The sequence below is a fragment of the Adiantum capillus-veneris genome, chromosome 23 (genome assembly GCF_014529385.1).
Source record: "Adiantum capillus-veneris isolate H3 chromosome 23, ASM1452938v2, whole genome shotgun sequence".
Taxonomy (NCBI): Eukaryota; Viridiplantae; Streptophyta; class Polypodiopsida; order Polypodiales; family Pteridaceae; genus Adiantum; species Adiantum capillus-veneris.
Genome location: NC_140953.1, coordinates 84,023,798 through 84,047,322, shown reverse-complemented (window position 1 = coordinate 84,047,322; position 23,525 = coordinate 84,023,798). Strand labels below are relative to the sequence as shown.

Below are 23,525 nucleotides of genomic sequence, written 5' to 3'. Positions count from 1 at the left end.
ATAATCAACTCAGATTCTAGTTCCTCCAATGCAAATATTCAAGGCATGGTATGATCAGAGTCTTCATGATGTGTCTACTCACTCCTCTTTGGCAATGGAGCAATGGCTTTGACTTATCAGATCTTTCGGGTGGCCTTCTGTCTTGTTTGTTTCGGACAGGCTGGCATCACTCGACACCGTCTTGGCTCACCCTTGTCCCCATTTATGAGCAGCCTTAAAGTACATATTTCTATTGTAAATCAGAATTTAGCAAAATGGATATTGTGTGGCAGTTTTCCTACTGAGGCCAACTTTTTCTAGTTACTTCTGTTCTTGCTGTTCTGAGTATTGAGAACCTAGAAATTTTTGAATGATGCCTTTCACTTAAAAAGAAAAACAGACTGTATGTACAATGGCTTTGCTTGGAATTGAAAGGAAGTAATGGCTTTTGCTTGGAATTGAAAGGAAGAACAGTATCCTCCTGAACTCTTAACAAGGCGATTGTCGTCTAAGAACTATGATGGGTAGCGGAGTGGTTGTCGTAGTTTTTCACTATAGGATATGGCTATAAGGTTTTCTTACCGCCGACACAAAAGCAGTGCTCCTTGTAAGCAAGAGAATTGAGAAAGAATGCAGCTGAATCCAATATTTCAATTGGACTTTAAAAGAAGAAAGTCTACTATTACAATAACACTTGATTTGGAAATAGCTCTGTGTACTTTGTATCCCAGATAGATGAGCTGTTATGAAGTGAAATATGGCGCCTGGCTTCTAAGTAGACCCGGTAGGCGACATGGGAGACGGTTTGATGTACATGGTCTCCTGTTAGTAGTCAATTGTAGTGTGCCGACCCTATGTACAGCGGATAGGCGCCTCTTGTCAAAATGGGTCATCATCATCACCTGCTAAGGCAATCTCTCAGAAATTGGAACTTCTGAAAGGCATCAGTTTCTTGGCACCTCGAAGATTGCGGATGGTCATGACCAATTCCTCCCTCTCTGCCTCCACCTCTGCAAACTGAAGGCTCATATTGAAGTACCTTTGTCGCATGTCCTTGAGTTCGTCTTCCAGTATCATATTTTTCCTTTTCAAGTCTGCAAGGTCCTGGATTACCTGTTCCACACTTCCAAGCTTCTCCAAGGCAGCTGTATGAACGTTATGCTGCTTGGCAAATGCACTGCAGAAAAAAGGTCAAATACATGTCTCATTGATGATGAGAAGAAGAAATGGAGAGACAAAAAAATATCAACAAGAAGTCATGTACAGTGATTAGCTTAATATCTCTCTAATCCATAGAGATTTCCAAATCCAAAATTGTAGCATACATCACCACAATGCCACCAGAGAAAGAACAATTTTAAACCTTTGAAGCTCCTTCTTATACATATTATTGGCTTCCAGCACCTCTGCAAGTTCCATTTCCAATGCACTAATCTTTTTCGAGAGATTATCACTACTGGCAGCAGCACCGAAGTTGGAAAGAGCCACCTCTAGCACTCTCTTTTCCTGAGATTTGATGAGATCACAAAACACAAACCATTGAATGAGGATGGATCAAAACAATTCCAACTTTGGCAAGCATTGAAACTGACTTTGCAGAATGTCTAAACCCAGGTACCTTCAGTCAAGCACATTACACACCAACTTCAAAAGAAAAGTAAAGTTCAAAGAAAATAAATACTTCACAAAAAAAATTTCCTCATGAGCTAAGTCTCTAATACCCACTCTAAAAGAAGGAATTGACATCAATATTACTGTAAACAAAAATGATGCTGCCCCAAAATCAAGTACCCAACTGACTTGAAAGCAAATCACAAAGGCCCTCTAGTGCTTCAGTAGTTTCAAAACATTACCCAGAAAACAAGGCTGCCCTCATACAATACACTCCTCATACTACAGAGGCTAGCAACTATACTGAAAATCTTTGTGCACCATCGAGCTTTGTTCTACTGGATTTGGCATGTGATTTACATGCACACAATGACCTTGTCTGTAAGTTTTGACTCACCAAGCCTCTTAATACATATAATGAATGTGTACACACACGACTGTGGTTTTGCATTTCGGATCTAGTACGAATAGCTTTATATTGCTCAATCTGATCTCTTCTATGATGGCAATAATTTTGAGCCACACCAAAGTCAAACCTAGCAGGGGGGGCAAACCTAGAAGAAGGGGGGTTGGGGGGGATTGATTAAGGTGAGTCTTTAAGCATTCAACCAAAAGATCTATGATCAGTGTCCAATCAAACAAAAGATCTATGGTCAGTGTCAGTTCATACAACCATAACAGTGTTGGACAACCACATTTTGGCATCATTAGGTGCATACAAGAGAGACTTCCAACACCAAAAATACTAAGAGCCAAATATTTCAACACTACATGATGGAAAGATATGTACCTCCTTCAAGCTCTCGACTTCTTGTTGCAAGGCTTCTGCCGAGGTGATTTTGGACATGAGTTCAATTTCCCTCTGACAAAAAGCAGCGTTTTGACTTTGCAGACTGTGAAGCTGCACCATCAAAAATCAAGAATTACAAAAAGGATGTGCTTATTCCCACCCAAAAACAAGAAAGCAAAAGGGAGTAGCATATTAAAGAATAATACCAATAGGATTCACCAGGTGAGAAACAAAGCACAAACAAGAAGAAGATCTAAACACTCAGCAAAACAAAAGATAATAAGCCGGATGAAAGTGTCCACATCAGGGTACAAAGATGTTGATACATTAACCAACAATTGACCCAGATTTTGGAAGGGAAAAGCCCAGCTGATGTGGACCAGGACCTGAGTGGTCTGGCCATTTGAACAATTTGGTATCCATGCAACTTTCTAGAAAAGTTTCTAGAATCCGTAAGACATCTAGAGAACACATTATGGTGAAGGTAGCTGTAACTGCTTACTTGTGGGAGCATTTGTTCTTAAGAAATATACTGCCAAATTTTATGTGGTGCACTCTCTCTGACCAAAAGCAAGAAATCCCAGAGACTACACGCTTGCTGCTGCCTTCACCTGCGTGCCCCACCTTCCCCCTCGCCATTATTAACCCCCCCCCACCCATTGTGGGCTGTTCTCAGCCTGCCAGTAATCTCTTCATTACCATCGCCATCCTCCACAACAGCAGACACGGATGGAGGCTAATGCTCCACCACAGAGGGACTCTGATGAAGTCCCCCTCGACCAATCCCGCAGAGCCCACCATTCGACTTGCTCCGTCGCCAACACAGCAAAGCCTTGTAGCAAAGGTGGAGCACCTTCAGGCCACGCCACCTCTGTTATCTGCAAGATCATTGGCAGCCGACGTAGCAGAGGCAAGGTGCACGACCTCCTACAGGCCCACCTCCTACCAATGGTGGGAAAGATCATCGACATACAGCTTCTCCGGCAAGGGTACTACTAGATCGAGTTTGAGACTCCCGAGATGGCTGCCAAGGTCATCTCAATGAGCCTACTGGCCATCCCAACAGTTAGGGCTCATTTCCCACAGTGGCGCCATGGTTTTGACTCATCTTCAAATGTTCTTGCCGAGAAAGCGGATCTGCCCATTTTGGTTTGCTTCCCTGGCCTGAGGAGAGAGTACCTCCCGCTTCTTTCAGGATTAGACCGGTACAGTCTTGGAGACCCCGCGCACGACAGCTTCAGTTTTTGCTGCCAAGGCTGCAGGTATTCCCCACAGTACGTGTTTTGGTTCATGACACCCACACACTCCTGCAGGTATTCCCACAATACGTGTTTTGGTTCGAGACACCCACACACTCCTGCAGGTATTCAGTCCTCCTACCTAGGGTAATTGGTGTCCCCAATGTCACAAACTTGGACACCGCAAGTCTAGAATCTCGCACAACACACGAGAGAGAATCACTTTAAACACTTCACAGTTAAATCACAATTCAATTGAGTGGACACGGCCCGGCATAGTTCCATGCCCAAAGACTCGCGCTCCTCTCAGTATTTCTTTTTGTATAAATAATTGAGTAAAGTACAGTCTCCCTTGGGTCACCTCTCCTCACCGGCTCGTTAGCACACAATGAGCCATAGAGCAAGGGGCTTATTTAAAGGCCCTTGGCCTCATGAAAAGCAGTAGATGAAAAGCCTTTAACTCAAAAGCACTAGGCTCTCCAAAAGTAGCCAACACACAAATCAAAAATCCATACAGCCTGCCATGTCACCACAGCAACGCGTTTTGCGGAGATTTCCGTACGGACAGCCACGTCAGCATGCTCAACGTGCTTTGCGGAGGTTTTCGTATAGCAACAGCCCGCCAATCTTTTAATTTTTCCTAGTGTCCCTAGGGCCCTGTCAGCAGAAGCCATATAAGTTGGGCACTTATATGGACATGCCACATCATCAATTTGTGACATACCCCCCTCTTGAAAGAGTTGTAATCCCCCTCGATTACGCCTAGGGCGATTACGCCTGCAAAAACAGAAAGAGTGTAAGGTGCAGCGGAAGTGAATGTTGATCTTGCTCAAGATGAGTGCTCCAAACTGTGCTCAAGGGTTCCTTTTACGTACGGAAGGGAGAGCCTTCTGTTCCTTTAGTGAGAGAGTACAATGACCACAAACAAAGTGACTACTACTGTGAATGAAGGTGCTGAGACTGAAATGAAATGTTATATTAACGTCTTCAAAAGGCCAAAGTGACCTATGAGACAAGAAAATTACAATGTGGTGGATCTGATACAAAGTCAGAGTAACAAGATGACAAAATGAGAGAGAGAGAGAGAGAGAGAGAGAAGAATACGACACCAGACGGTTCTCAAACCCTCCTCGAAGGACCCCTCTGGCAAGAGGTCTATGCTATTGATTGCACAAATTTGGTACAATCGTCTAGATGCAATGGACTTGCCAACGATGTCGACGACAATGATGACGACGACGAGGACGGGCTGAAATCTGAAAACGCTAGGCGCTGAAATCTGAAACCTGCAAAACGTTGACTTTCTGCTAATCTCTGACACTGTGTCGACAAGGACGGCGATGGCGGCGACACGACGACGATGCGCTGAAAACACAGATGCTGAAATCTGCGGACAACTGGCTGAATCTGAAAACGTTGGCTGACTCGACGGTACGGCGAGGTTCTGCTGCTGGTAGATGAGATCTACGAGGCTGAATCTGTGGGGCTAACTACTGAAAACTGAAAACGCTGATGAATTGGGGCTGATCTGGCACCGGAAACTGCAAAACGCTAGGCAAGGTCTGCAACTGGAAAAAGCCAGGCCTGCAATCTGCTAACGCCAAGTGTTGGGATCTGAAAACGCTGGCTGGTCTGGATGTCCAAAAACGCCATGTTTTTCTTGTGGCTGAAAACGCTAAGTCTCCTACCGGTCTTGCTGAGAAGGTGCACGGCAAGTTGCTGGAACTTCTTCTACCTCTTCTGCCAGAAAGTGCTAGCGCTAGGTTTCTTTATAGTAGCTTAGCAAATTTGCCCTACCCAGTTTTCCAACATAAGCCACTTATTAAATAATAAGTGAAAAATGGATAAATTGGGAAAATGGGTTTATGTGCACTGTAAAATGCTCCTGATGGATACTGAATGTCATGCTGATGATCATGCTGTGTGCAACCAGAGGATATGCAACTACTCTAAGTGCCTGGACATGCACGGCCTGCAACAGGCTCACAAATGTGCCAAAACACTTCCTAAGCTGCCCTGAACCCTAAACCTGAAGTAGCTTGTCCACATGCACATAGGGTTAGATGTGCACGTGACACAAAGACCATAAACCAGTTCAGTAGACACTGACTCTAAGTACCAACACACTAGACCAACACAAATCTAGCACGTGCACAAAGACGACTCAGTCAGTGCAGATTCACATCATATCAATCACATAAAAATTGATTCCAGATCTAAGACCATGATTCTTGTCGAACGTATTTAGCAATCGCATCTAGATCCATCCCAGACCTCACTAATGTCGGATTAGCTAATTATTATTACGATCATGTCTATAGATTCTCAAGACCAAAATGATGCAGTCATTTTGTCATTCAATCCTACACTCAAACAAATCACATGAGAGGGTACACATCAATCAGGTTCAAGTTCGAGAGTTCCCATTTTCAATATTCATAAAGTCGTACAGCAGAATACTGTCAGCACAGCAGTATCCCTCAAATCCAAAAGGGACATCCACCGGTGACTCTATTCCATCCGGGTAATATGTGACAAAGGAGCGGAGTGACTCTCCTCTTGTGCAGTCTCGATTACCTGAAATGGCACCGTCCCCGTCAAAGAGTGAACCATGTTATTGTAGGCAAATTCCACCAAAGGCAAATATTTTCCCCATTGAGTCTTTTGATCCGAGATGTAAGACTTCAATAAATCCAAAACCACTAAATTGCTATCTCCGATTGCCCATTTGTCTGCTGGAATGATGATGAGAACTGCAACCGCATGCCAATGTTCTCCCAAATGGCCCTCCAAAACAAACTCGTGAATTGGAGATCTCTGTCGGAGACTATGGTCTCAAGTATGCCATGTAGCTAAAAAATCTGAGCAATGAACAATCGCTAAGTGATCAAGTTTGACTGTTTTCTTTATTGGAATAAAGTGAGCTTACTTGCTAAATCTGTCAATGACAGTCCAAACGCCATCGTGCCCACTTTGAGTCTTGGGGAGATCAAAGATGAAATCCATAGCAATGCTTTTCCAGGGGCGGGTGGGAATGGGTAAAGACTGTAGTAGTCCCTGTGCCTTATGCCTATCAAACTTACCTTTTGGCATACTAAACAACTGCAAACAAAGTCGTCCACATCCTTTTTGAGTCTCGGACAATAAAAATAATGCTCCTCTTGATGGGAGAAACTATAATACAAATGCCTATTGGAGGGGGGACCGGCTCCGTATGAATCTGGTCCTCAACTATTGTCATGCTCTCTAAACTCTCTATCTCTTGCAAAAGCATTGTTCATGCCAAGTTAACTAAGTACCATGTTTATGTTGCTACCATCAATGAAGTTCACTCGCTATGCTCACAAAGTAATCTCACAAAAGTGCTTCATCTAATTTCCTAATTCCGCTACTCTCAAAGTTCATAGGCCATTCCCATTACATTGATATCAGAGCATTTGGTTTCTCTTTTTTTGCTTAAGAAGAGAGGTCCTTAAGTACCCTATTAATGGTTGATTTTGGTAATTATATTAGGGTAAGTGGGACTGGGATCTATTATCGGTTTTATTGAGTCCACTATGTGGGATATGGTCGACACCTCGGGAGCTTTGGTCTTAATAATGGAGTCTTTTTAGACTTGCCTACAGCTTTACCATTATTAAGCCATAAGAAGTCCGAAAGGAGCTATCCCTCAACAACTTCGCTATGTTAGAATCACTCCACTACTCTCTATAATTAACCAATTCGAGCCGTGGGTGTAGATACTTAAGGCCTATTTTCAAAGGCTAAGAGGAGTAGCAACTAAGGTTTTGAAGTGCCAAAGCATACACTAAGTAAAACATAAGTTTAATTAACATGGCTGACAATAACCAAGAGAGTAGAATGAACGTTGATAACTTTGATTTTGCACATGAAGGTGCTAATGATGATGTCTCCATGTTTGTTAATTATCTTGTCACTAGGTTGCAACAAGCTATGGGAAACCCCGCTTTGGAAGCCGAAGTTACTCAGCAACTTCGTGCTTATGGGACTTTCTTTCCTCGAATCCTCTCCAAGAGGAGAGAGAGCTTAGGAGGCCTCTTGATGAGACCCCCAAAAGAAGACTCTCTCCCATACGAGAGGAGGAATCCAAAGATCAAGAAAGTAATGAATCCCTAAATTCCTCCGAAGATGTGGCTCTACGAAGAAGGCGGACTAAACGATCGCCAACTCCTCCCAAGAGGAAACGGTTAACCCATAGTCCTTCTCCTCGTCACTCCAAAAGGGAAGAGAGAAGAAAAGGGCAATAAAGAGGTCACCCTCTTCTCCTTCTTCTTCACCTTTCTTCTCTACCGATGAAAGATATGGCTATTCTCCTAGAGAATACAAGAGGGGAAGACATCGCAACTCTTACCCTGCATGGCAAAGGTCACAAAAGCTAAAGAAGTTTAAAGAGGAGGAAAGAGTATCTCTTTTCTCACCTATGATGGCACCTTTGGTGCTACCAACAAAGTATTGGCCTTCATCCAACAATTTGATGCGGCCTTTGGAGACAAGGGCTTCATGGAGTCCTCCAAGCTACACCATGTAGTTATGCACTTCCAAAAAATCGGCTCGTCAATAGTGGGCTAGCCTTCGTCGCAATGGCGAAGCCCCAAAGACATGGAAAACTCTACGAGTTTCCATCATGAAGCAATTCCTTGCAAGCGATGCAAAGGACAAAGTACTCACCGAATGGTGGAGTTTGAGGCTTCTCTCTCATGAGTCTATCCACAAATATGTAGACAAGTTTTGAGATTTATATCTCAAGGCTATTGCCTTTGAAAAGATAGATTTCGCCGAGCAAAAGCAACAATTTTGTGCGGGATTACCCAAAGAGATGGCCGAGTATGTTAACTCTCAACGGCCTAGTTCTATCACCAAAGTAATCCACCACACCACGGTTGCTTCACGCATCAATTTCGATGGAAAATAAAGACAAAAGTGATGCAAAGGGAAAAATTAATGCCCAAAATTCTTCCCAAGGCCATTCCAACAACAACAACAACAATCGGTCCAAGGAGAAAGGAGTTTACAAAGGTAAAAATAAACTCTCTTGAAGAGCTTGAAGCTTTTCGTAAGAACCACAAATGTTTTAAGCGTGGGGAGCAAGGCCATGGTTATCGTCCTTGCCCCAAGAGAATTGCCCGCAATGAGACTCCTAGAGACTATATGTCGAAGATCCAAAAGAGGATGCTCATTGCCAAGGATTTCTCCTTTCCTATGCTTGGGGAAAGATGGAAGAGCATCATGCCTTTATTTTGTTTGACCCTCGTTCAACTCACAACTTCATATCCACGGAGTTTACCACTAAGCTAGACATACAAGCCCACGAGATGCGAGATGCATTGAAAGCCAATGGAGCTATCAAGGGACAAGACGTCTCAGTTATTTTCTTAATTGGAAAATTAAGGCTTCATGTCCAAAGCTATGTGGACAAAAAGGTTTTCTTCATCTCCCCTCTCAAACATGAGAATGTTATCGTTGGCGCACCATCGTTTAACTGCATAGCTTCCAACATGAAGTTCCCTGAAAGGAGAACCTATTTCACCTACAGGGGAGAGAGCATGTACATAGATGATAATGAGTCGGAGAACACCATATTCCTTGCAATAAAGGGAATCAAGAGGAATTAGAGTTGTCTAATTTCCTAAATGGTTCCCAAGATGTTTTCATTAATGACATCCCTAGTGAGCTACCTCTAAAATGAGGGATGATGACCATGCAATTGAGCTCCTACCAGGAAGCTCACTGTCTAACAAGCCTCCTTATCAAGTTTCACAAGCTCAACAAGAGGAGATCATGAGCCAAGTGCATGAATTGGTGGAAAAAGAGATGGTGAGGTCTAGCTCCTCTCCATTTTGTTCACCATCACTTTTAGTGCAAAAGAAAGACGACACATATCACATGGATCACTAAATAAGAGCACTATAAAAAATAGGCCTGACAAATGCTCCAGACACATTCAAACTCATGATGGACAAAAATCTTCAGGCCATTCAAATTCTCTTAAGGACTACAAGCGACACCTCCAGGTAATCTTTCAAGTTGTGAGAGAGAATAAGCTTTTCATTAATCAAAAGAAAAGTCAATTTTTCCTACAAGAGATTCAATATTTAGGTCACATTATCTCTAAAGATGACACCCGTATGGATCTAACAAAGTTAGAGATTACAAAAGGATGGTATCCAAGGAATCTACAGGAGGTATGAAGCTTCATAGTTATATGTGCATACTATAGATGCTTCATAGAAAAAATTCTCGCTAATAGCAGGCCCATTACATGACTTAACAAAAAAGAACGTTAAGTATTCATGGACTGCCAAGAAGCTTTTGAGAAGCTTAAGGAAAAGCTTATCTCTCAACGTGTGCTCACACTATTAGATCTTTCAAAGACATTTGAGGTCCAATGTGATGCTTGTGGTGATTGCCTTGGAGCTATTTTGCTTCAAGAAAGGCATGCCATAGCATATGAGAGTCAAAGACTCAACTGCAATAAGTGAGTATTGGGCAAATATGAAAAAGAGCTACTAGCTATTCTATATGCCTTAAACACGTGGAAACACTATCTCTTGGGGACTCCGTTCATCCTACGAATGGATCACAAAGCCTCAAGAACTTCATGACGCAAACCAAGCTCTCCGACAAACAAATGAGGTCGGCAAATTTTCTTTTGCAATTTAAATTTCATATTGCTCACATTGTTGGCAAGCACAATCAAGTGGTCAATGCACTTTCACAATGACCAAGGGTAAATGTGGTGTCTATAGCAACTCACAATGATCTATCTTTTATGATAGATGAGTATGCTACTGATCGAGACTATAAGTATATAATTACAGCCTTTACATTAAGGAAGAATAAAGAACCATTCACCTTGAAGGATGGTTATCTTCCAAACGGCAATAGGCTATATGTTTTACTCACCCATACAATAAGAAAGTCATGTATGAATCCCATACTTCTCCTTATACGGGGCAAAAAGGGAATTCATAATCTACTCTTCAAGGAGTAGAAATGTATTTCTGTTGGTCTACCATGAAAAGTAAACATACAAGAGTATGTTTCAAAATGCGTGGTATACCAAAAGTTGAAATTGATCGAGGGAAGCAACTTGGATTGTTTCAGTCGACAGGCTTAACAAGAAAACACACTCTATGCCTGTCAAAAAGACTATTAAGGCACACCAAATGGCAACCCTCTTCAAATCTCAAATTTTTAGGCATCATGGCCTTCCAACATCCATAGTGTTAGACAAAGATCCTAGAATGACCAATAATTTCTAGAAGGGTCTCTTTAAGAATCTAGGAAGTAGATTAAATTTCTCTTTCGGCTTATCATCCACAAACGGATGACCAAAGTGAAATAACTAATCTAACGATTCTTGATCTACTAAAAGCCTATGTCATGGAAGTAAATCAACGTTCTCAATGAGAGAAAAACCTACCTCTTATAGAGTATGCATACAATGACATTTTACATACTTCTAGGGGGTAAGCACCTTTCGAAGTTAAAGAAGGAAGATCCAAAAGTCTCTTACTACTTAAAGTACATGGGAAGATCTTCGTTGCTGATGAATATAGCCGAGACCTACAAGAATCTTTTTCCAAAGATTAAAGTGGTTATATCCATCTCACAGGAAAGGCAAAAAGGGCTGCTGCTAATAAGCACAAAAGAGCGTTAGCCTTTAAGGAAAATGATTGGGTCTTGCTAAAGTTTCTCAAGGCTCATCTGAGGCATATTACGGGCAAGAGTCCTACGGGCCACCAAGAGTATAATGCTAAACTAGCAAAAAGAAACTATGGTCCTTAAAATTCTTAAGCCAGTCAATGAGATGGCTTATCAATTGAATTTGCCCAACCATTGGCTCATACACAATGTCTTCCATGAGAACCTACATAAGCCTTACAAAGGATCGCCACCAAAAGAAGCAATAGTTGCAGACCCTCCAAAAATCAAAGATCAAGAAGAAGTATTAAATTTATGTCCATCCACAAGGTATTAAGAAACGGTAAGATTATCTGACGATATCTTATTAAATTTAAGAATTATTCTTTTAAAGATGCTAGATGGATGCAAAGAACCTAACTTAAGGATGATATGAACCTTGTCAATGCTTACAATGTTGCACTAGAGTAAGCATATGAAAATGCATTTTAAATGAACAATGTTTTGTCTTATAAGACTAGTTCTCTTTTTATTGTGCACAAATTTAAATAGTATGCATGCTTAGGATCATGTTTGTGGAGACGCTGTCTCCCAAACACCAAGTAGAACTTGTCACTCTACTTTGGAAGTATGATATGGACTAAAGAGTAGACATGCTTACGGCAGCAACGTCTCCCAAGCACCAAATGGATTAGTCATCCATCTTGGAATGATGTTGTAGGGTAAAAAGGGATCCTCTACCCGCTAAGCAACATGGACTAATGACTATGCTTTATCTTCTCTACCTCATAGTCGAGGACGACTATGATTTCAAGAGAGAGGTAATGTCATAAAATATAATATCTAACTTTACCAAATGATTTTCTCATATTAAACTAATCATTTAATATGGGAGAATAAACGGAAACAAGAGTTAGAATAGAGACGTGTGCTTCTAAACCTATCTCAACACAGGACCAAAAGGAGAGATGGTTGCATCTCAATAAGGATCCAAAAGGAGATGGTCTATCAAAGAGCAATGTGCAATAAGTGCTTTTAGACTTACCTCAGTAGGAGACCAAGAGGAGATATAGTTACATCTCACTAGGGGTCCAAAAGGAGGTAGTCTATCAAAGAGCAACGTGCATCTAATGGAGCTTAAAAGACCTTAGGGTTAGCTTCATTAAAAACCTCCAATGGTTAGTGTTAAAAGTCCTTTGACCTTAGGCAAGCTAGGGTTGAGCTTGAGGTGGGACCCCGACCTAAGCTTGAGGTGCTTGTCGTGCTTGATGACTAAGGTGCTTGTCATGCTTGATGACTAAGGTACTTGAGGTACTTGTCATACTTAATGAGGAAGGTGCTTGAGAAGCTTCCCATGCGTGGGTGGTAAGGTGCTTGAGTCAAAAAGAGACCCTACAAACTTAATGAGGAAGGTGCTTGAGAAGCTTCCCATGCATGGGGGGTAAGGTGCTTGAGTCAAAAAGAGACCCTACAAACTTAATGAGGAAGGTGCTTGAGAAGCTTCCTATGCATGAAAGTCCCAAAGGGAAATCTTTGACTTAATCTTCGACTCCCCCAAAGGGCACCCCTTTTCTCAAAGGGCACATGGGACACATGTCAGACCCTCCCTATGCTTAACCACATGGTGTGCTTGAATGCTATTGGTTGGGCTAAAGAGTGGTCCAATGAGCTTATAGTTCCATCCAACAAATATCTAGATATTTTCAAGCTCTCTCTCTCTCTAAGAGGTAAGGAGGACACCTGTCCAAAGACTACCCCTGTACTTGAATGCATGCTGCATGTGATTGGCTAGCCCCAAGCAAGCAAGGGGGGGTGTTGGGGAGATCCACACACACACTCATTTTGTGGATTCATTCTCACTTGGTGAAAGTTGAGGTACTCCACCTCCTTCCCAAGCTTGTGAGAAGTGAGAGCCTACACCAACACTCTTGGCTATAGAATTTAAATCCAACCAAGAGCCATGCTTCAATGCTTAAGCTTGTCATCTTCTCCATCTTCATTACTATGCTAATATGTATGCTAGCAAGAAGAGTGATGATAAGTGAAGAACTATTTCTTTCTCCTATGGAATGTTTCTTCTTCCTCTTCCCTATCCTCATTCCCTGCTAGCTCTCATCACCTTCGAAGGTGTTTGAGGCCTTGGGACTAAGGCTTGGGATAGTTAATGCTTTCTACAAAGTTTATGTTATGGTTGTGATGCATGAAGCTTTCCATCTTCATTGCAACACCTAGGTCACAAGGAACACAAAGATTGTATCGTACCAGGTCTCTCTCGATGGGAGAAACTACAATGCAAATGCCTATTGGAGGGGGAACCGGCTCCGTATGAATCCGGTCCTCAACTATTGTCATGTTCTCTAAACTCTCTCTCTCTTGCAAAAGTATTGTTCATGCCAAGTTAACTAAGTACCATGTTTATGTTGCTACCATCAATTAAGTTCACTCACTATGCTCACAAAGTAATCTCACAAAAGTGCTTCATCTAATTTCCTAATTCCGCTACTCTCAAAGTTCATAGGACATTCCCATTACATAGAGAGCGGGGGGCGGGGGGGGGGGGCTTTGGATAGAGTGTTAGGGCACTCAAGGCACCCTTGCTAGTAGAGTGGTCACTAGACTTACTGAGCTTAGCCACTTCTTTCTCCAGGAGTCTGCAATTTGCTTGGCTACAGCCAAGGAGGAGGAGAAGCGTCTCTGACAGGGGATTGCTTCTCTATAATAGATGCAGGAGTGGCACCCTGATAGTTCTTGGTTGGAGGAGCAGATGCAGCAGGCTCAACAAGAGTTGATCACAATTGAGGAGCGGCGTCACGAGTTTGCCTTCTATCGTCAGGCATCTCAGTGCACCCAGGTGGGCGACAAATTCGAGACTGTGCGTCCTCACCATGCGCACAACAATTTTGCTAGTTGAGGAGACCTGATGGGTCAGTTGCTACAAAGCCTGAGGATATGCGTGCAATTGCTATTGACTTTTATCGTGAACCGCTCTCAAGTAAGCCAATGTCAGAGCGCCAGGATGCATGCAAAGAGCAGGTTTGGATGCAAATGTCAGAGTGCCAGGATGCATGCAGAGAGCAGGTTTGGACGCAAATGCCTTGCCTAGTTACTGAGGAGATGCATCAGAGACTAAAGATGCCTCTCCGACTGGAGGAGCTTCATGAGGCCCTCAGAGCACTCCCTCGGGGTAGCTACTGAGGGGAGGATGGTTTGACGCCAAGCTTCTTCTTGGAGTATTGCAAGGTTATTTCCACACGTACGTACAGATCAATTCCGTATTGCACGGACGATCTGTACGGATCCGTACCATACGGATCTATCCGTACGGTGTTGTTTTCCGTTTTTTTTAATTTGATCGACTTGGGCGTGGCTGAGGGTTTTGCTTCATTTGGGCTAGCAGTTTTTAGGCGATTATTTTTAAATGTTTGACCACCTACACCAGAGACTGGTTACAGCAAAGAAATAGCAGGTTGCAGAGATCCCTACGCACGTAAATTCTCTCTTCTCCGAGTTCCTCCTATGGGCTCCCTCTCTCTCTCTCACTCGTGTCTATCTTCTTGCAAGCTCTCTATCTCTCTCTCACCTGATGGGTCAGTTGCTACAAAGCCCGAGGATATGCGTGCAGTTGCTATTGACAGGTTACAGAGATCCCTACGCACGTAAATTCTCTCTTCTCCGAGTTCCTCCTCCGGGCTCCCTCTCTCTCTCTCTCACTCGTGTCTATCTTCTTGCAAGCTCTCTGTCTCTCTCTCACCTGATGGGTCAGTTGCTACAAAGCCCGAGGATATGCGTGCAGTTGCTATTGACTTTTATCGTGAATCGCTCTCAGGTGAGCTACAGTCAAAGCACCTAGTTACTAGCGAGATGCGTCAGAGACTAGAGATGCCTCTCCAGCGGGAGGAGCTTCACGAGGCCCTAAGGGCACTCCAAGCTTCTTCTTGGAGTATTGCAAGGTTGTTTCCACACATACATACGGATCGATTCCGTACTGTACGGACATCAGGCCCCCACTGAGATATACACGAGCTGATAGCAGAAGCTCTCAGGTTAAACTGGTTCATGTGATCACTCTTGCTCCTAATGGGTTACTGAGGGTCAAAGGAGTATGTAGTGATGCTTGCACTCACCACAACTTTTTCAAAAACAACCAAATACATTTCTCCTTTCAAGCATTACCATTCCATGCCCGTATACACAAAAAGTCCAAACAATGCAACTTTGATCACTTTAGCTCCTGATGGGCTACTGATGGTCAAAGGAGTATATAGTGATGCTTGCACTCACCACATTTTTTTTGAAAACATTTAAATACATTTCTCCTTTTCAAGCATTACCATTCCATGCACAAAAGGTTCAAACAATGCAACTAGTTTGAGAATTTTACGACAAGTTCGTTCATGGTCTGAACTTTTCTGCCCCTATAATCAGATAGAAGAAAATTTGATGAATAGAAAGGCAAGAAGGAAGCTGCAAGATAATAAATATTTCTAGACCAGTGCCAAAGCTGACACTTTACCTCTTTTACAAGCTGATCTGTGTAACCACTTGATTGCTCCTTGATAACTTGTTGCTCCTCTTGCTCACTTTTTACTGAAGGTTGAGCCTGTTGCACTTTCATCTGCTGCCTTGACAATTCAAGCTCGGCCACTTTCACCTTAAGCTCCCCCTGGTGCACATCACATATTCATTGTCTGGGTTAGCCTTTTGGTAGAAGTTAAAGCTACATCCATGATGCAACATGATCTCGTTGGATAGCTTCTTACCTCCAAGACTTTCACTTTTTCACGCAAGTTAGCAGACTCTCTTGCTTCACGAACTGAAGGGATGGCAGACAGAGCCCCACCCCTGCTCTTTGCTGTTGAAGGAGAACTAAGAGAATGAACTGGGCTACCAGCAAGACTGTTAAATGATTCACTTTCATTTATTTTCATTTCCATTGAAGCCAAAACTGCAGTTTTACGCTGAAGCTCTTCCTCCAAGTAGGTTGCTCTCTTTCTAAGCTCCTCCCTTTCTACGTGTTCTTCTAGAAGCTTTGAACCAAGCTCATCATTCTGCTGTTTCATTTTGTTGAGCTCATCAGCACTATCCTTTAACAAAACCTTGGAATGCTCCCAATCACACGAAGCTACGGCGTAGGATTTAACCCTTTCCTCCAATGTTTCGATCTCAAGTTCTGCAATCCGTAAAGAGGCTTCAAGTCTCTCCTTTTCCTGTTTCAAACTCTCAAAGGCTCTTTCCCTCAGATCCTTCTCCTTCTGCAATACATCCAAATCACTTTCTATCTTGAAAACTGTCCCTAATGAAACCTTGAGTGTCTCCTTTTCCTCAGCAAATGCCCTCTCTTTGTCCTCTTTTTCCCTCTGCAGAACCCCAAGGTCAGTTTCCATCTTTGACATTGCCATAGACAACTTTCGTCTCTCTAGTTCTGCAACCTCACATTGGGCCTCCAAACCAGCTATTGTTCTCTCTTTGACATTTTTCTCCCTCTGCAAAAGGTCCAAGTTAGTCTCCAGTTGTGACATTGCCATGGACAATTTTCTTTTCTCCACTTCTGCAGCGGCACATTGGGCCTCCAAACCAGCGAAACCAGCGATTGCTCTCTCCTTGACCTCTTTCTCCCTCTGCAGAAGCTCCAAGTCAGCTTCCATTCTTGACATTGCAATGGACAGTTTTCTCCTCTCTAGTTCTGCAGCCGCACATTGGGCCTCCAACCCCATGATTTTCTGGAGCAATTCCAACTTTTCATCCTGCAAAAGCTGAGCTTCAACTGTTACTTTATTCAATTTCTTCATCATATCCTGTTCCTTCAATGTGGCCTCCTGAAATTGAAACTCTAGATTTCTCTTTAGAGATGAAGAATCCTTTTCGGCCTGTTTCAACATTTGTTCCAACTTCAAAACATTTCCTTCAAGCTCCAGTTTTTCATCAGTTCGCATAGATGCCTCCAATAAAGTGTGTTTTACTTTCTTTTCACCTTCAACAGCATCCTTCTTTGCCTGCATCAGCATACCTTGAAGATTCTTGAGCTCCTGCTCAAGCACAGACTTCTCATCTCTCAGTATTGAAGCATCTAGTAGTAACTGCTGAATTTTTTCTTCAGTACTGGATGCTTCCAACTGCTGGATTCTGTCTTCCTGCTGCTTGATCACGGCCTGAAGGGCAGTTTCACTGCTGTGCTTATCCTTTTTATGCTCCTGCAAGGTGACAAGCAAAGAATCTTTCTCGTTCAATACGTCCTTACAGCGTTCTTCAAGTGAGAGTACATGTTTCTGTAATTGCACATTCTTGTTTGAAAGCTCATCTAACTGACTTTGCCAATCCAGTTTCTGCGATTCTAGTTCTGAGATAGATTGCTTCAAACGCTGCTGCACCACCATCTCCGATTCTAACTCCCCTTCAAGCTCCCTTATCTCATTTACTAATGTGTTTGTATTTTCTCTGGCCCAATCAATATCCTCTTGGGCATTCTTCAGCTTCTCTGACAGTTCCTCATTCAATGCCTCCAGCTCTTGAAGCCTGGCTTCAAATGCAGACGCTGATGATTCCAAGGAAATTTTCTCTTCCTTTAATGATTCTAGCAGCTCCCCTAATTCTTTGATTCGAGACCTGCAGACCAAGTTCTCTGTCTGCATACTGCCAGTGTGAGCCTCCACCTCCTTTGCTGATGTTTCAAGCTCCATGATCGTCTGCTCCAAGGTCTGTACGTGACTGGTGGTCACCTTCACCTCCTCAGAAAGCTGTAAGTTTTTGGTTTCCTTCTCCTTGCATTGCTGCAAAAGCTCTGAATTCTTCCCCTGTTCCGCGTGCAGTTTCTCTTGTAATACCATGTTGAAGCTTTGCAGCTTAGTGAAATTTGCTTCTGCAGCTTCTTTGGCGCTCAGCAATGCTGACATCTCTTTGTCAAGGTTCAACTTCTCATCCCTCAAGCTTGCCAAAGCTTGCGATGTATCCCTATACTTGCTATCTGTGGCCAAGGCATGCTCTTGAAAATCTTGCAGTTGCTTTCTGATGGTCGTAAGATCTCTTGTCTTCTCCGCTTTCAGCTCTCTGTTTGATGTCTCCAGCTCTTCGACCCGCTTCAGTGCCCCTCGATGCTCCAGCTCTGCCTTGCTAGCTTTTTCACGAAAGATATTTAGCTGCCCCTTCAGTGACACAAACACGGACCTTTCCTTTTCATACCCCTCCATCTTTGATTTCAGGGATTCTATCTCTTTAAGCAGCTCAGAAATATGCTCCTCCGAGTTTTGCAACTCTCTTTCTACTCGTGCATTCTTGCTGCGTACCATCATGACTGAAGAGTTCAAGTCATCGATGAGGGTTCGGCTCGAGGACAGCTTACTCTCATACGCCTCTTCATACTCACTCAGCTTCGACCTCAGCTCCTCAACTTCATCCTTGAGTTTTTCTGTCTCCATTTCAGCACACAAGTACAATTCATTGTTTATCTTCATCTCCAATTGCACAATGGTGTCTTCCTTTGCCTTCATCTGGTCATTTGCTTGCTTCAACTGTGATAAGAGACTCATGTTCTCTTCGGTCAGCTCATGTGAGTCTCTGTCCAACTCTTCCAGCTCTTTCTTAAGTGTTTCTACTGATGCTTCAAGCTTTTTTTCTTTGTTTTTCTGTTGCGATATGTCCTCTGGATCTACAGCCTGTTTTTGCCTTTCATGTAAGAGCCTCTCAAGATCTTGAATCTCTAATAGCAACTCCGAGTTAGAATCTTGGGTCTTCCTGAGCTGTAAAGACAAGTTTGAATTCATACTCTTCTCATACTCTAGCTCACTCTGCAATTCACGCCACTTGATCCCGTCTCCACCCCTATCATGGATGTTTCCAGAAAATCGCAGGCTATGCACCTCCAGCCTCGTACTGTCTCGCTCTTCCTTTAATGAAGTCAAGGACCTTTGCAACTCTTCATTTCTCGTCCTTTCGTCCAAATGCTGCTTCTGAAGAAGCTCCATCTGCACTTCTGTTTGCTTAGATCTTTGTTCCCAAAGAGTGCATTGCAACCTCAGTTCCTTAATTGTCGACTCTGTAGCTTCCAGTTCCATACCTTTGCTGTTTGACCATGCCAGCATTTCTGGAGGTTCAAACCGTCCGTTGCCTCCGTCTTTGTCCCCACTTGAAACAATTGAGTGCGAAGGTGAGAAGCATACACTGGCTTTTTCTGCAGGAGAAGCAAAATTACCAATACAGGGTTGATTACTAGCATCCACTTCACTGAACCTCACATACTCCTGTATAGCATTTCCAAGGTCCTGCCTTCCACTACAGCTGCCAATAGAGCTACAGGGTGATGCAAGCTCCTCCCTCCCCCTGCTATCTCTATTATACGGTCGACATTCACTCACTTCAGGGGTTCGGGGAGCTTCCAATGAGTCCAAGCTAAGACAAGTTGATGCACAATCATCCTGCAACGCCGCAATTCCATGAGCAACCCCTTGTTTCCTAGAATCCTCTGCTTGTTTCAGCTAGTGGTCATCCAGAGCCTTGGCAGAAAGAGAGACTAACCTTATCTGCTGTGGAAATAGACCCGCTTGTTTCATCGAGAGATGGCAGATTGACATCAAAAACAGCAGGTTTACAATCTCTTTGCGTGTCCTGCTGGCCTTCCAGTTCTCTGAAAGGGAGAACTAAAGCTGAGCTAGACACCCATTTTAGAGCAAGGAATGCAGGTAATTGCCACATATCACTCAATTTACTCGCACACGTGTGATAGTTTTTAGATCTTACCTACAGGGCGTGTCAAGCCCAATTCGTTGTATCTTGACCTGCCCACATAAGCTCATAAGAGACCCTGCGTGAGTCGCATGGTAGATTTTACACCAGATTCAAAAATATTTGATACTTACATACAAGATGGTGCCAGAACTACAATTTTGCAATTGTAAGGGCAGAGAAACAGGGGCAGCAGCCTGCATATAATCTGCAAAATCAATGGTAGCTTCCCCGAGAATTCCAAACCGAGATAAGCCCTGGTAAAAACACAGATGATCCTATGACTTTGAATGCCAGAGCGGGGCTCAATAAATCACAATGCAAGATTGATGAAGCGTACTGCATGATTTCAAGATGCTAAGCAAACCAAGTACTTCTAGATTATTTGAAGATATGCATGACCCATAACAGAGCCACTTAGACATTGAAGCTCAAGCGGGCAAAGAAACGTTCATGGGAGAAAACACTTGCAGTTAGATCACAAGCAAGACACAGCCTTATCTAGATTGAAGGCTTACCATAGAAACCAAAAGCTTATGAGGAGCTCTGCTATTGTCCTTTCCAACCGCATCCTGGGAAATCAGCGGAGAATCGTAGACTGGATCAGACCACAAACAAGCCCCATTTTTTACATGTACTTTCCCTGTCTTAGCAGTGACTTTGTTTGTCTCAAGGGAGATCAATGAAACCATAAGCCTGTCCCATCCTCGCTGCGGAACCTGAAACATCGAAACATGTGAGTTAAACCTCTCTAGATTGTACAGTGGATCTGAGGATGTGTATGAGCTCCATTAATTAGAGTGCTTGTATCGTTGAATCAACATGCTTTAGTGTTTCATCATGATGATTGAAGGTTTTAGTCTGATGAAAATAAGAGTGTACCCGGGTCGCATGAAACTCTAGCTTGAAATCAACCTTCTCCTTTGCTTTGGAGGGCTTCTTCTTGGTTGGCTTGAACATTGTTTCTCCCGGCGATCGAACACTCAATTTGACAGAAATCAACCTTGCAAATTAGTAGCTTCCACTTGTTTCAGTGAAGGGCAAGCTGATGAAGTGTTCCTTGATGACAAGGTTGGCATAGACATGATCTTGTTCGCTACCAAATAAAAATACATCAATGCACCCCATTGCATTGTGCTCCCCAGGATCTGCTTTAGCTAAGATCTCCATTAGTTCAGAAGTGGAGGTTGTTGATTCGCATCAAAGGGTGTTGCCTAGAAGGTTTAAGTGGCTATGGCGGCTGTTGTGCAAAAAGTGATGTGCTACCAAAGCTAAAGAAGGATCTTTGAAATGCAGTTGCTTTGATTGCAATGTGGGCTGGTGTGCCATGATGTACAAGAAGCTTGGTGCACACAAACGAGTGTGTGAGTGTAGCGGTTGATACTGAAAGAGCGATTTGATCAGGGGGGACAGGCGGGATCGATTAGCATCTTCGAAATTCTTACGTGCACGATCGGACTACTCTAAGCTGTAATTTGCAGAGCGTTTTTTTACAGGGGCTATGCTACACAGAAAGATTGGACTCTTTCTTCCATGTCCTCCTACAATGCTGCTGGAGAAGAGTCAGCTCATGTTGTCGCTGTTTGCAAATCGCATGACATAATCAATTTCAAATGATGTGTTTTGTTGTTCAGCAATAGCGACGGCTAACTGGATCGATATGATGGTTGCAAGGGGATAACGCGAAAGCATTTCTACGCATTGTAAGCACCGATTGCAAAGACCAACTGCCCAAAATGCTCATGCCGTGATGATCATGATGATTTGCACTACACTAGCTTGGGGTGAGAGAGAGAGAGAGAGAGAGAGAGAGAGAGACTAGAGCGCAAGCAAGCAGTGCAGGTATGCATGGCATGGGCAGCATGTGTGTGTGTGTGTGTGTGAGAGAGAGAGAGAGAGAGAGAGAGCGAGAGACTAGAGACTGAGTGAGACGAGAGAGAGAGAGAGAGAGAGATCAATTTCACCAATTATGGCATTTGGAAGTGTATAGCAACATCAAGCAGAATTGAACCGTTGCGTAGAATCAATGCAGACGAGAGATACAAAAGATGTTAAGACGGGACTCGTCACGGGAGGGGGAGACCCGGAGGGGAGAGAGTGTTTTCGCTAGATTACGTGAAAAAGAAGCTAGGCCTAGCTAGACAGAGCTAGCGCTTACTTAGAGTGAGAGAGCGGCGTTTGTGTCAGAAAGGGAGGCTTTGCCCAACAGCTACCTTCTGAGAAGACGCTCTTTCGAGCTAGCTTTCATGTGACATTCACCATCTACAGAATCCAGATGAATGTGATCAAACTAAAGTCGACATCCATAGGCATGAAAGCACCCTTTTGTGTGTGTGTGTGTGTGTGTGTGTGTGTGTGTGTGTGTGTGTGTGAGTGAGAGAGAGAGAGAGAGAGAGAGAGACCCACAAAACAAATCAGAAAGAAAAAGCAAACCCATAAAGGAAAATTATTCAAATTAGACCCCCAAATGAATCGTGTGTTTGTGTGTGATTGAGAAAGAGAGAGAGAGAGATGATGGCACAATACGAACCCAATTTGATTTGAGTTGTCAAGGTATAATAAGCTCTGCCTGCTTGATCACTACCCACCCACCTCCCTCTTCTCCTCTTAAAAGTTTTCACCATCCGCTGCGATTTCACCATCACCCACTTGCCATGTTTATGACCATCTGCAAAAGGAAACCCAAAGTGAAAGCAACCTTCGTCAGTCAGTTTTGGCCTTTAGGGCCACAAAGGGAGAGACAACTCTCCTTCCAAAACAAGCGTTAGTAAAGTAATGGGAGTGCCACTGCATTGGTGCCAATTTGACCTCACAATTACCCTAGACGGCCAAGAGGGCTCCCCATAGGCTCTTTATAATGGAGAGCCCTCAAAATTTCACTTCTAGACTTCAAAAAAGAACACATCCACATAGCAAAGGGAGTCACTTTTTACATAATTGAGAGGAGGGGAGTTCATATGAAAATATAACAGCATTCCTTTGAAATCAGATGTACCACAAAACAAGGCCTCTCCAAATATTGTATAAAACGGTTGTATCCCATTGTAATCAAGTCAAGGATGCCCAAGCCACCCCACCCCTTTCCCCTCTAGAGCTACAAAAATCCCTGAGATGGCAGGTATGGAAGTCCAAACTGTCTCAAGTCTACTCTGCCATAAGATTTCGGATGAGGGATTCTCTCCTCCTATAGCTATTGCTTGTTGGGGTTTCCCTCCCCCTATCTAAGGGTTTATTGTACTCTTTTCTCTTTTTGCTAATCTAATTTACACTTTTCTCCAAAAAAAAAAAAGGGAGTCACTTTTTGAAATACGTAAATTGGGAAAAGGACAATGGGGGAAACTTGAAGTTGGATGTCAAAAGGTAGTGTCACCTGCAATACCAAGTCATTCCTTGAATGAGTGTGTTACTCGTCCTATGGATGGAAAGCAAGGACATCAATGCTCGAAATAAACATTTTTCTAAACACTTGAAAAACCTATTAATTAAAAATTTTAGAGGTAACTTGACTATGTTTGAAGGTTATTACA

The 23,525-nt window shown here is 43.2% G+C and overlaps 1 protein-coding gene across 1 annotated transcript; it reads right to left on the bottom strand.

Annotated features, from left to right (window-relative positions):
* Positions 1-396: 396 nt before the first annotated feature.
* Positions 397-22,189, bottom strand: LOC147428085 (uncharacterized). The gene is made up of 10 exons (XM_086497168.1): positions 20,881-22,189; positions 20,517-20,717; positions 20,133-20,255; positions 20,014-20,051; positions 19,792-19,900; positions 16,044-19,691; positions 15,797-15,946; positions 2,381-2,491; positions 1,343-1,485; positions 397-1,156 (listed from the first exon to the last, which is right to left on the bottom strand). Exons 1-10 carry the CDS (start codon positions 20,956-20,958, stop codon positions 898-900), a joined length of 4,860 nt encoding a protein of 1,619 aa, XP_086353294.1. The 5' UTR covers positions 20,959-22,189; the 3' UTR covers positions 397-897.
* Positions 22,190-23,525: the final 1,336 nt, after the last annotated feature.

What these genes read in the sequence shown, in the direction of transcription:
- LOC147428085 (XM_086497168.1), bottom strand. Translation starts at nt 20,958, where the DNA reads ATGTTCAAGCCAACCAAGAAGAAGCCCTCCAAAGCAAAGGAGAAGGTT. An exon ending in TAGAGTTTCATGCGACCCGG is followed by an intron (nt 20,718 to 20,880) that starts GTACACTCTTAT and finishes TCGATGTTTCAG; the next exon opens with GTTCCGCAGCGAGGATGGGA. An exon ending in GGGCTTGACACGCCCTGTAG is followed by an intron (nt 19,901 to 20,013) that starts GTAAGATCTAAA and finishes TCTCCCTTTCAG; the next exon opens with AGAACTGGAAGGCCAGCAGG.